The sequence below is a fragment of the Dioscorea cayenensis genome, chromosome 2 (assembly GCF_009730915.1).
Source record: "Dioscorea cayenensis subsp. rotundata cultivar TDr96_F1 chromosome 2, TDr96_F1_v2_PseudoChromosome.rev07_lg8_w22 25.fasta, whole genome shotgun sequence".
NCBI classification, from domain to species: Eukaryota; Viridiplantae; Streptophyta; class Magnoliopsida; order Dioscoreales; family Dioscoreaceae; genus Dioscorea; species Dioscorea cayenensis.
This window is the reverse complement of record NC_052472.1, coordinates 17,448,963-17,462,451: the sequence shown is the minus strand read 5'-3', so window position 1 is coordinate 17,462,451 and position 13,489 is coordinate 17,448,963. Positions and strand designations below refer to the sequence as shown.

The 13,489-nt window shown below is 33.8% G+C and overlaps 3 protein-coding genes across 3 annotated transcripts; all 3 read left to right on the top strand.

Moving 5' to 3' along the window:
• Positions 1 to 487: 487 nt before the first annotated feature.
• On the top strand, positions 488 to 6,121 carry LOC120269759 (ras-related protein RABC2a-like). The gene is made up of 6 exons (XM_039276884.1): positions 488 to 825; positions 1,893 to 1,961; positions 2,596 to 2,661; positions 3,380 to 3,501; positions 4,101 to 4,229; positions 5,815 to 6,121. The coding sequence occupies exons 1-6, from the start codon at positions 696 to 698 to the stop codon at positions 5,932 to 5,934; spliced, it is 636 nt and encodes a 211-aa protein (XP_039132818.1). The 5' UTR covers positions 488 to 695; the 3' UTR covers positions 5,935 to 6,121.
• A 1,645-nt stretch (positions 6,122 to 7,766) lies between these two features.
• On the top strand, positions 7,767 to 11,133 carry LOC120278815 (monocopper oxidase-like protein SKU5). The gene is given in 10 exon segments (XM_039285552.1): positions 7,767 to 8,026; positions 8,134 to 8,243; positions 8,859 to 9,129; positions 9,235 to 9,361; positions 9,494 to 9,825; positions 9,827 to 9,855; positions 9,993 to 10,361; positions 10,446 to 10,524; positions 10,621 to 10,798; positions 10,890 to 11,133. Coding segments are annotated over 10 exon segments (1,695 nt in total). The 5' UTR covers positions 7,767 to 7,885; the 3' UTR covers positions 10,949 to 11,133.
• Positions 11,134 to 12,003: 870 nt separating this feature from the next.
• LOC120273472 (thaumatin-like protein 1b) lies at positions 12,004 to 12,875 on the top strand. Its single transcript, XM_039280099.1, has 2 exons — positions 12,004 to 12,055; positions 12,199 to 12,875. The coding sequence occupies exons 1-2, from the start codon at positions 12,004 to 12,006 to the stop codon at positions 12,873 to 12,875; spliced, it is 729 nt and encodes a 242-aa protein (XP_039136033.1).
• Positions 12,876 to 13,489: the final 614 nt, after the last annotated feature.

The window sequence follows — 13,489 nt, the reverse complement described above, 5'->3', positions numbered from 1 at the left end:
AATACTATTTTAACAATGTGAAATTGTTCATGAATGGATCGCAGTCATTAGATTAGAATTCAACGCCTACTATAGATGCCTCTAGATTTTAAATATGGGCGTCCTAGTCCTAGATGATGGGATATATATATATATATAGTGAAACATAAAATTTCAAATTTTTTTTTTCTTTTGGATAAGTTCCAACATGTCCTTAGAGTGTCACATTTAATCTCACATTCTTCCCTTTTGCCAATAATAATTTTTTTTATAAAAAAATAAAAAAATCTAAAATATATTTTAAAAAAGTCAAAACAAAGATAATAATTAAATAAAGGTCATAACAACAAAATTAAAATGCTACATATAAAAGAACACTTTTGCTAAAACAAATTTTCAATCTTTACAAGGGTTGATATGCAAAAACCCTGATTCCATCCGCACTTTCCCCTTCCCTATAAAAGACCTTCCAAAAAAGTTCCTTTCTTTCTCCAAAGTTGCGATCTTTGGACTCTCCAAAGCCAAAGAACAGCGATGACTACGTGCAATGGCGAGCAAAAGCAAAGGATTCGTGTGGGCGTCCTTCGATGCCGATCCCTTTTCCTCTCCTTTTATTCTCATTCTCATTCCCTTCTCTCTTCCCCCTTCCTCCCTCCTCGCTTTCCCCGTCTTTCTCGTCTCCTGGAGTGAGATAGAGGTTCCTAAATCTCCGATCCATGGCGCCGTCATTGGACTATGATTACTCGTTCAAGATCTTGTTGATTGGTGACTCTGGGGTTGGGAAAAGTAGCCTTCTTCTTAGCTTTATCTCTGACCATGTCGATAGCCTCCTCCCCCCAACCATCGGTATGGCTTTTATTGCTTGATTTGTTTGATTTTGAGTCTTGTGATGTGTTTTTCAAGTGGGTGGAGTTGTTGGTGGAGTTTGATTTGGATGTGGTTTGTTAGGTTTAATGGTTTTGAATTTCAGTAATATCGAGGTTTTTTGTACATATAGTTTGATGTAATTCTTTGTTTTTGTGCATGTATATCTTTTTTTTTTACTTCCTCTAATTTGCATGTATACATGGAGACAACACCAATAATAGGCCTGCCCTTTTACTCTATCTCTTCACTCTTTTCTTCTTCTTCTTCTTCATCTTCTTCTTCTTCTTCTTCTTTTGTGCAAAAATTGATTTTTATCTTAATATAAATATTTTAATCTGGTTTCTTGTATATGCGTTTATGAAACATTTTGTATTTCATATTTTTTATTTTGATTTATATATATATATATATATATGGATATATGTATAATATGCATACTTCTTTAAATAATATTTCTTTTGGTGTAAATAATAAGATAAGCTTCTTTCTAATTTTTTTTTTCTGCCTTATGCAGAAGTACATTTATTTTGATAAATTCATCATTCACAAAAAATTATTTTAAGAGCATCAAAAATATGGGAATATATTAGATTTTATGGTGTTAAATGATGCAAGAAGTTATATATTGGTATAGTGATTAATTTGGGGAGTTATTTAAGTGCAAATATATATGATTGTTCATGTGCAAGTGGTTTGAATCCTTTGATGGAGAAGGTTTTATTTTTTTATTGTAGGATTACATTAGAACAAGGAACAAACATCAGCTGTTGATTTTTGTGTGGGTGATGGATGGATTGTATCTTTTAATATCACTTTTTAGATATAATGATCTTTGTTATATGCAAACCAAACATATTATCTGAGTCTAATTTAGCGCAAAAGCTTACACTAATAAGATGAGAAACTCAAACTTTGATATTCAAATCTATATTTGATGAAGATCTATTAGTTACTTTAATCATCTTTAACCTTCTTTGCAGTTATTCTTTGTATTATTATTTTAGCTTTAAGTAGTTCATTGCTCATAGCTACTGATGTTTGGCCAGGTGTGGATTTTCAAATCAAGTATATCACAGTTGCTGGGAAGAAATTAAAACTTACAATATGGGACACTGGTAAGTTTAATTGGACAGCAATCAGACATAGCTCCCCTGGTTTATGTGTTGATTTCCTACCCTTTTTTGTAAGAAATTTATTGTCAGTAGCTTTCTTTCTTTATATGTTATGTCTGATTATATCAACCTCATTGGTAATTAGCTTTTATGTGCCGATGGGATCATGACCCCAAAGAATAGTAGTTGAATGAAGAACAACTTTGATATAAATTAGTTTGTGGTGAATATCATTGTCAAAAGACATGTTTTGACTTTTGTCCAATAAGAGAATGGTGAATCTCAGTGATGCTCACAAGCATAATCAGCAAGTTGGGTTTTGTTAATTTTGAGGAAGGCCAGACGTCTAAAGAGATTGGAAGACACAGGAGGGCAACATAAGATAACTTGCTCTGGAGCAGCTGCTGGTGTCCAACAGAAAATAACTATATGATGTCCGATTGGCATGTATAATGGAGAAATATTTAGTAAAAGGGCCACATTTTTGTGGTTTACTTTTTATCTTTGATTCACTTTGCTGTCATTACATTATGCAAATACATGGAGATCTCCATGACTTGGTTTTTTCTATGAATTTCAGAAGCATCATGATACGCCTTGCCTCCTATACCATTTACAACTTTATTGTTTTTTGCAGCTGGGCAGGAGAGGTTTAGGGCACTAGCTAGTTCCTATTACAGAGGTGCTCAAGGAATAATGTTAGGTATGCCTACTCTTTAAACTATAGTTGGCAATTAGATGAAAATAAAATGTGTATGAAGACTTCGTTGCATATTACCTTTCTTTTCCAACTATGGACACTACTATTCTTTTTTTATACAAATAATCTAGAAATCATCCATGACAGGGAATTAACAGAAGTTGATAATTTAGGGGAAATATACTTAATATTGGGTACATTGATAGTACCAAAGCATATTTTCAGGAATGGCTATAATTTTTCTTATTCTTAGATAAAATAGTTTTCTGGCTATTGCAATTTGCTTTCCTCCAAGGCTGTTGGGAGAAATAATTTGGTCTCAGTTCAACAAAAGCATCCCATGATTTTTTTCTCTAGTTTCTTCACACGATTGACCATCTGTTCAATATTTTCGTGACCATGGAAAGATAAAATATTATTCTTTTGTTAGTAAATATACACAGGGAAATTTAATCTTGATGATGTCAAAAGGAATAACTACAATATGTTTTTTGACAATTGTTAATTTCAATTTGAGGGAGGTATGTGCATGTACAATGAGGATTTTGGAAGTCATACTAATACTCAGAACCCAAGATGTTATCTCTAACCATTAAAGATTAAGAGCATATGCAGGAATTTTTTTTTAATGGTTCAATTTGATTTTACAACAGATGCATTTACTTTATCTTCATTTGGAAAATGTATCAGGGGTTAACAAGTTGATTTTTCTTGTTTGCAGTATATGATGTGACGAGGAGAAAACTTTTCACTAACTTGTCTGATTTATGGGCGAAGGAAATAGCACTCCATTGCACTAATCTGGACTGTATAAAGGTTCTTGTGGGGAATAAAGTTGACAAGGTACTATTTATGCTTTTATTCATTTATTTTTTAGCCAGTTAGATAAACAGTTCTTATCTCATTCAAGTTGGACTGCAATATATTTATTGGTTAAATATTTTCGTAATCTGTATCAACATGACACATTGAAACTATTGTTTTCATTTTTTTAGTTTTATCCCTTTTATCATTGCCTCATAAAGATTAATTTCTTCATGAATTTCATAAAATTTTCAAATTTTTTGGCTCTGTTTATAAGCAGTTACAATTTAAAGGCATCTATATTATATTATTGACGGATATAAATTTGTAGATAAAGTAATTTTGAAACAACCATGTTTGATTGGCAGTTTTTTATTAGTATGCTAGTTTTTACTTGAGAATAAAGTGGTATGCTGTTCCATTGTTACTAGCAAAGCAATTTGGATATATATGGATGTTTTTGTTGGAGGCTAATTTGCTCATTGAAGTTATAATTCATCTGAGTGAAGCTTAGAATTGATTACAATCATAGTTAGGACTGTTTGTGTGAGTGTGTGTGTGTTCTTTTAGATTTGTATGGCTATGGCCTCTTTTTATAATCAAATTACATCTGTTAATTTCATAATTATCTGTTTCAGGAGGCTGACAGGATGGTCACTAGAGAAGAGGGAGCTGCCCTTGCGCAGGAATGTGGATGTTTGTTTATTGAATGCAGTGCAATAACGCGAATTAATGTGGATAAATGTTTTGAAGAGCTTGCATCGAAGGTGAGTTCTCTATGAGAATCGAATCGTAACTGACTCAGACACACACTCACATGCCCATGCTCACACACCCATACACACATTCTCAATATCTATGACTTGTTTAAAACTTTAAGATTTGGGACATCTAGATTAGAATTTTGTGATTGATGAGGTATGTAGCTGTGAGGGATAAGTGCAAACTTCAATCTCTGAAACACCTGGGCATGGTATTTTTAAAACGAAAAAAACTTTAGTTTGTAACTGGACAAGGATCTGTGATAAAACCAGTCAAGACTGAAAATCAACCCAAATATCTACAGCCAATTTCTCACAACTCTCTCAAATGATCCCTGTGAAATAATTAGAAGAACGGTGTGGAAAGTTCAATATAAAATAGGTTGAAAATTAATAATGAAAAATCAGATAAATAAGAAACAAATAATCTCATTCATGAATTCAGAGTTTTCTTTACAATGGTACTTGATCACTTTATTTCTAGACCTAAAAGAGACTCTGAACATAGTGAACTTTTGGAGGAGTTGTGAGATTTGTCTGAAAATAGAACTTTTAACATAAATAAATATATGTTAAGATAATGATTTACTTAAATGAACTCTTACGATGATATCCTCTTTTAGTTATCTTCCTCCTCAAGTTAGTCTTTCCAAATTAAGATGCTCATGTTGCTCTAGACAAGATTCAACTACATCTTCAACATTGAAACTTTCCTTTTCTTGCACTGCATAGATATGTGAACTATCTTGAAACTTGAAAGTGGATTATGGAATCTACACGTATCCCAATCTTCATCGGAATTACAATTTTTAAGTTTGAAATAGGAATAATTCTTTTCTACCTTCCCTTTTTCCTTTTCTTGCTTGGTTTCCCTAAAGTGAATCATAAAGTCTTTGAGGCAAGTAGCCGGGTCTCCATTAAAACCCTTTACAAGTAGTGAGAGTTCACATTATGGGTGATGGCACATTTCTGGGAGTGTGAGTAGTGGTTGTGTGCAAGTGGTCTCAACGCCCATATGTGCGCGGGTTCCTCCTCTACTTACTCCGCCGAGGCTTGTGCATGCCCCTACCTTTCTTAGCATCTAGCTGCTCATCTTGGTAAAAAAAAAAAAGTTCTATGAGGCAAGTAGCATGCCAACATCTATATAAGCTGGCAAATAAAAAAGGGCTTGCATGATGGATAGTTAGGTTCTCAAAAAGTGTCTAATCTGAATCCATGTAATTAGTTTTATGTATTCAAGCATGCATAACGGTACTTTTTTTAATTTAATTTAATTTATTTTCTAACTTTTCCCTGATTCACAAATGCACTGATATATCTTAGTTCAATTCTCATTTCTGTGTCCATGCAACATTAACAAAACCAAAACAATAACATGGCATCTTAAGATAGTGGTATCTCTCAACCTTGATTGATTGGCTCAGAAGATTGATATGCTATTTCATCATGATTTAGCTTTTAATTTTCCTTAAAGATACCTTCACTGCTAGCTCTGTAGGTAGCAGGTTGTAATACTCATCTCAGACTCTCTTGAAAGAACAACTGTATATATCCTTAATTTGACAACTTGAAATCTCTAAAACTTTCACAGATCTTGGAGGTTCCAAGTCTCTTGGGGGAAGGATCATTTGCTGTGAAAACAAAAGAGGAAGGCAATGCTTCCCTGAAACAAGAATACCATGCTCCCCCAAGCACTGGCTGTTGCTCATAATTCCCTGAGAGATTTCCCTCTGTAAGCATTATGCAGAAAACAAGTGCATGCTGAGCTTGAAATACTGCAATGTGATGTGGTTATTTATGTATATATATATATATATATCAGTCTGAATTTTTTTTTATACTAATATGTGCCTGTTGATGTGAATAAATAAAGTTAAATTGTATATGATTTGTGATTATTCTCGTCTCTTTTTTGTATTCTGATGTACACGAATTTATGCTGCGAGATTACCAGAAAAATGCTGCTAAATTATCAGCTCTTCTCCGGATGTTTAAGCGTACAATAATGATTTTTAAACGAATAGATAGACTGAATTAGTAGTGTGGATGTTAAGTAGACAGTCATGTCAGCATTCACGTCATTCTCTTTTTTAATAAAAAAATTTATTTATTTTTATTATTTTAAATTGAAAACTCTCTTCCCTAAACCTTAATCGCAAATTTTTGTATGAGGATTTGCGATTTACTGTTTAGAGTTTAGTATAAATTATTAAACTTTAAAATTATAAAACATTAATAAAAGTTTAGATTATAAAACAAATTAATTTTTTTTTCAAAAAAGAGATTAAAAAAAGATGTGGATGCAGGGCTGTATGGTTTCGTTTTAGTGCCATTATGTGACTATACAAACAAATAGGGTTACATCTGTTATAAATTGATTGGAGTATCCATTTTGTTTTAAACTTTATTCTATCAAACTTATGTTTTTATAACCAGAACCAACCATATAGCAACAAATTGAACTCCGTAACAGCAATGTCATCCCATGAGATTCTGTAAGTTTGGCTTTTTCTAATTATCCCTTTCCACAAGATTTTATTTTATCATGTTTTTTTTTATCCCTAAAAATAAATCACATTTAAAAATTATTCCTCTCAGGTAGTAAAAGTTAAATATGATGGATTTTAGGGATTTAGGTGCATAATTGACAAATGATTGGGTTTTAACTTCAGGTGCATATATAACAAAACAAAGAGAATTTTGAGAATTTTTGCTAGGTTTTTGACATTTATCAAGTGAAACTTTAATAATTAACAAACATATTTTACAAGAGATATAGACTATTTATATATATATATATAAATGCTAATTTTCCACAATCTCTACCTTTTATAATAACTTTGGTATATTTTGATGATTTATCTACTTTTATTAACATACATATTCATTGAAAATTTTACTTTATAAAAACATAAAAAATTCATTGGTAGTCCGGTGGTAATTCATAAAATATATAGAAAGAGCAAGTGTTCGAAATCTTGCTTGGTGTTCATGCACTAAGGTTCAGTCTTGTTGTTCATTTGTTGGTCATGGTGTGAGTCCCCTCCAAAGTTGCATCGTTAAGTGCACTTCCATACCGTCTCTTTAACTGTGTTGTCACCTTTATCATAAAATAAAAAATAAAATTAAATTAATGCATACACTTACAAAATACATTTATATGTGTCCATTATTAGAATCACTAGTTATATTTTGAGGTTTGCCCTCATATATATATATATATATATATATAATACTGCAGACTCCTGAATTTTTTTTTGTTGAAGTTGCAATTTGAACATTTACAGGGTGTATTTTAGTAAAACTTTTGAACACATTCAAACCATCACTGTGGCCGGCAACAAACCAAAACCACCCAAAATGCCACGACCAATATCTGGAACAAACGGAGTCCACAATGCCTCAAATAACAAACACATAATAAACAACTACTCCATCAAATTTCAAATCTTTTCTAATTAAACAAAAGAGTTTGTTGTGATCCTTTCAACTTTGTGATGCTCTCAAACTTTCATTCTTAATTTGCCGGCTTCATTCCTTTTCCCTTGTACAGCATTGGTCCAAGTGTTTATTTTTGGAATCATCTTCAATATTTCTCTCTATTTACCTTGGAATATCTGTGTGTGTTTTCTCTTTCATTTTCCAAGGAGAGGAGTTAAGCAATGGAGTTTAGCCTTCATAATTTATCAGTCATTTGTTTGATGCTTGTTTTCCTTAGTTTCCAAATAGATGCTGCAGATATTTTTCTTAAGTGGAATGTATCTTTGGATTGGAACATCAAGCCTGTCTCCTCTAATCAATCAGTATGATTCATGAGATATGCAAAGTTTTCCTTGTTTCCTTTTAAATTGTTTTAGATGGTATGATGATATGATTTTTTTGGTTTTGTTGTTGTTGTTTTTTCATGTAGGTGATCACAATTAATGGGATGTTTCCAGGGCCTCTTATTAATACTACGACGAATGATGTTGTTCATGTTAATGTTTTCAACAATCTTGATGAGCCTTTGTTAATGACATGGTACAAGATATATAACTTCTCTCAACTATAGATTTCATATCTTGATAATATCATAAAGCAGAATTAATTAAGTTGAAGTGATCATGTGTTTTTTTACTGAAACCTCAATTGGTGTTTTGATGCACATTATAATTAAACTAATGATATATGTTGCATCTTGTCATTCATGCATGTCTCATTTATATATATAATCTGGTCTGATATATATATATATATATATATATATTTTGAAGCATAGGTTAGAAGGAGAGTTTAATGAATTTTTATGTAAAATGTTGTATAACAAGTCAAAGAATTTAGGTGTTTTGCTTAAACTCTAACTGAGGTTTAATTGATGTCTTAGTTAATAGAACTCTGTTGTATCTTATTTGAGAATGTTGCAGAATTTGCCACGAAGAACAATGAATAATAAACTTCAATTGTACATCTTACTTCAAGCTTTCGAATTGAATCAAGCCTAAATAATACATGTTTACTTGTATCTATATGATATCAGGACTTGATTAATTAGTTGCATGGTCTTTAGTTAACTTAGTAAAATGAGTATAAAATATATTTGGTTTGCATTTAACAGTGTAAGTTTTGACACTCGAAAGAATTGAGAATTGGATGCAGGAATGGTATACAACAAAGGCTAAACTCTTGGCAAGATGGTGTATCGGGGACGAACTGCCCTATCAATCCTGGGCAAAATTGGACTTATGTGTTCCAAGTGAAGGATCAGATCGGTAGCTTCTTCTACTTCCCATCCATCAACTTCCAAAAAGCAGCGGGTGGATTCGGCCCTATAAGAGTCAATAACCGAGATGTGATTCTTGTACCATTCCCTAAACCAGAAGAAGAGTTTGATCTTCTTATTGGAGATTGGCATGTCTTACCCCACAAGGTGCTTAATCACTTCTTATGATCAATTTTCATGAAGTAAAAAATGTTGCAATTCTCGACAAAATTATTTATGAGTATATATCTATATATATTGATCCATGCTTAGGATGCACGACAACTTGCTGCCGGTCCATCGACTAATCTTTCAACACCTCGCTACATTCTAATTAATGGAAAGGGCTCTTACAACACTTCTTGGGCAAAGGATCATGAAACCATTCAAGTTGAACAAGGTTTGATTCAACAATCATATTAGATTGTTATTTTATATACTTACTATATATATAATAGCATAGCTATTGTTTTCTCTATTCTTGATAAGGTATAATAGTCATGGTTTTTCCTCTATTCTTAAAACATTGCAGGGAAGTTGTATAGATTAAGAATTTCAAATGTCGGTACCGAATTAAGCTTCAACTTCAGGATTCAAAGTCATGAGATGATTCTTGTTGAAACCGAAGGATCGTATACTAATCAGATAGTGCTCGACTCCCTTGATGTTCATGTTGGCCAGTCATACTCTGTTCTTTTCACGGCGAACCAACAAGACTCTGATTACTATATTGTCGCTACTCCGACACAAATTAATACTACTAATTCTCCTGACTTATGTGGTGTCGGAGTGCTACATTATATGAACTCAAACTCTCAAGCTTCCGGTCCTTTGCCTCCCGGTCCGAATCAGTTGGACCGTAATTTTCTCTATCAGTCAAGCTAAGTCTATCAGGTACATAAACCATCAAGAATAAACAATGAAAATTAGGTGAATATATAGAGATCATAAAAAAAAGATACTCACTTAAGTATATCTTTTTGTTATTCATAAATTTTATAAATGATATGAGATGATTGTGTTTCTTGAAGGTGGAACATGACAACAGGAGCAGCAAGGCCTAATCCTCAAGGAACATTCAACGTTACCAATGTTACAATCTCTCAAACTTTTGTTCTTCATGCTTCTGAGATGATATTCAACAGCACTCGCCACTTCACTGTAAACAATGTATCATATTTGACACCATCAACACCACTGAAGCTTGCTGATTACTTCGCCAATGGCTCTGGCGTGTACAAACTCGATGCCTTCCCTGTTGCTTCAATCTTGAATGAAACAACAGGAGGAACATTTGTTGTTTCTGGCATTCATAAGGGTTGGATTGAGCTCATCTTCAAGAATGATAATAGTTTCATGGATTATTGGCATCTTGATGGTTTTGGATTCTATGCGGTTGGGTAAGAACTAAAGCCATTGATCTTACAATCCTATGTAATGTGTTCTAGCAACACTGACACGTATCAATTGAACTTCATCTTTAGGTTTGGTGATGGTGATTGGAGTCCACGCTCAAGAAGTTCATATAATTTATTTGATCCTGTTGTTCGCTCTACCATACAGGTTTCATATTTTCTAATAGTCTCACATTGGTTAATTGAATAAATATCCATATTTATATATATATATATGACTGAGTCTCTTATATGTTTTGAGCAGGTGTATCCTAATGGATGGTCGGCGGTGTATGCATATCTTGATAATCCCGGCATGTGGAATCTCCGATCTCAGCGGCTTCAAAACTGGTACTTAGGTGAAGAAATGTATATTAGAGTCTTTGATCCTGATAAGAATCCGGCGAAAGAACAGCCTCCACCTGATAACCTTCTTCTTTGCGGTTTGTTTAATTTCATCTTCAACTAGTGTTTTTCCGTTTATATTTGGTTATTCAGACTAATTAATGAAGAAATTTCACTTTTTTTTTGTAGGTTTGTTTGATGATTTGAGCCCTTCACCCTCTCCTGCACCTTCTCCTACAGCACCATAAACTCTTCATTTAGATATTCTTATTCTTTGCATGTCTAGATTTGAAAGGTTTTACGCATATTCTTGTATGGAAATATTGCTGAAAAACATAAAGAAAAGAATGAGTTAAGGATTACAATGAAATCATGAGAGGGAGTATAGCCTCACCTACTGATAATAAATGTAACAATAAATGAATTAATTCCATTCAGAGAATTTCATTAGCATTGTACCCTTCATTTGATGCACAATATCAGACATTAATGTTAACCCAGAACACAAAGAAGAAGATGAACAGTAAGAAAGAGGAACGAAGATTCTGGAGAAAACTGGAAAAAAAACTAGAGCAGCTGAGACTCTAATTTCTCACATGCATCAGGAGTACAATCAAAGCACTTACATATTTATATCATTGTAACTAAACTAGACCCAAGACATACCTTGACTCAACTTTATACATAAGACTGACTTAATACTAACTGGTTCAGTCTAACCAACATATGATGCCTAGAACTTAAGTACAATCCAAGATGATGCAATCTCAACCGTTGATAATATTCTTCAAGTACTCCTCCAAACATTCAACTAAAAAGCCAGGCTTCAATTCAGCAACCATTCAACTCTTTAACTTCAGCAGTAAAACAACAGCATCAGCAAAATCTCTTCAATCAATCCAACAATTAATCCCAATTTCTAACTCAGCAATCCTCATTTCAACCTCCAAAAAACTAACTACATGGACTTTCGCCTTCTATCAATTTGGAAATAAAACATGGAGGAAATTAAAAAATGGGATTAGTGTTTCAATGAATTTCATTCAAAGAATTCCTAATAGGTCGGTGTACATATTTAGATACAATATCAAATATTAATACAATTAATTTCCAACTCAGCAGTCCTCCTATTTTGACTTCCGAAAATTAAATATTTGACCTTTTTTCATATTTTCCAAAGATGACCAATCTTGACATTTATACACACTTTCTAAAATTAATTCCTTGTATTAATTACATTGTGGGCAAAATATATACACATAAATACCACACTAAACTCTCCTTTCTTCTTCATCAATCTCTAATGGCCAACATCCTCTCCTTCTTCTTCATCTTCTTCTCACTCTGTCTTCAAGGTAATTCATTAACTTTCTTCAATATCTCATCTCCAATTGCTTTTGCTTTAACTTTATGAAGATCTATATATGTGTGTGTGTGTGTGTGTGTGTGTGTGTGTGTGATTTTATGTGCTAATTACTTATTACAAAATTCATTAAAGGTAGTTCAACAACAACATTCACTTTTCAAAACAAGTGTGCATCAACAGTATGGCCAGGAACAATAGCTGGTGCTGGCACAAGCCAACTATCAACCACTGGCTTTGAGCTTCAATCAGGATCATCAATGTCTCTCACTGCACCGACGGAATGGCACGGTGGGTTTTGGGGGAGAACTTTCTGCGCAAATGACACCATCACAGGGAAGTTCACTTGCGCCACTGGTGACTGTGCTTCCGGAAATATTTCATGCGATGGAGCTGGTGGAATTCCTCCGGCCAGTCTCATTGAGATCAAGCTCAATGGATTTCAAGGCACGGACTTCTTTGACATTAGTTTGGTTGATGGCTTCAACCTTCCAGTCTCGATCACTCCTACTGGAGTTTCCAGCTGTGTTTCGAGCTCGTGTGCTTTCGATATAAACAGCATTTGCCCGGAAATTCTGAAAGTTAAGGATGGGAATGGGAAGGTGGTGGCATGCATGAGTGGTTGTCTGAAGTTTAACACTGATAAGATGTGTTGTAGAGGAAAGTATGACAGTCCTCAGACATGCAAGCCTTCTAGTTATGCTAAGATGTTTAAGAAAGCTTGTCCTCAAGCTTATAGTTATGCTTATGATGATACTACTAGTACTTTTACTTGCACTGGTGCCAACTATGTCATCACATTTTGTCCATGAGAAATATAGCTAGTATTGGACTTTTAGGTTTGGGTTTCTTTTCATGTTGTTGTTTTTGTTGTTAATAAAGTGGATAAACTGAAACATTTCGGGCCTGTTTGGATGGCCCTAAATTCCATAGGAATAGTATTCATTCCTATGTAATTTAGTATTATGTAGGAAACCAAATTTTTGGGTGTTTGGATAGTATTTTGATAGTAATAAGTTCCTATGGAAGTATATGGTTCCACAGGAATTTATAAAAGAGGTGACACCCAAATTTTTTTTTTCCTGAACAATTCGGGCTGTGCGAGTGTGTTAGAAAAGGCTTTCCTTCTATCTCTCGTTCTCCACCATCTTTAGTCATTCACCGCCGCCGCTTGTCGCAGCCGACTGTCGTCACCGTTTGCCGACCCTCATCACTCTCTCTCTCTCTCTCTCTCTCTGTCGAGAAACAGAGTTCATGGCTAGAAATGGTGGCGGGAGCAGCAACAGGGTCGGTGGTGCGTCGATTCACACTGTAGCGGCGGCATTCGGCTCTAGTGAAACTACAGTCCCTCAAGTTGTGCAGGTATACACTCTTACCCTTCCTTAGTTCAAATCATGGTCTCCAAAGCTCGCTTAAGACTGGAGAA

Bases quoted from the DNA above. Each gene is read 5' to 3' on its own strand.
- LOC120269759 (XM_039276884.1), top strand. From the start codon at position 696: ATGGCGCCGTCATTGGACTATGATTACTCGTTCAAGATCTTGTTGATT. The intron at 1,962-2,595 runs GTAAGTTTAATT...TGTTTTTTGCAG, and splicing joins ACTTACAATATGGGACACTG to CTGGGCAGGAGAGGTTTAGG. The intron at 4,230-5,814 runs GTGAGTTCTCTA...AAACTTTCACAG, and splicing joins TTGAAGAGCTTGCATCGAAG to ATCTTGGAGGTTCCAAGTCT.
- LOC120273472 (XM_039280099.1), top strand. From the start codon at position 12,004: ATGGCCAACATCCTCTCCTTCTTCTTCATCTTCTTCTCACTCTGTCTT. The intron at 12,056-12,198 runs GTAATTCATTAA...AATTCATTAAAG, and splicing joins CTTCTCACTCTGTCTTCAAG to GTAGTTCAACAACAACATTC.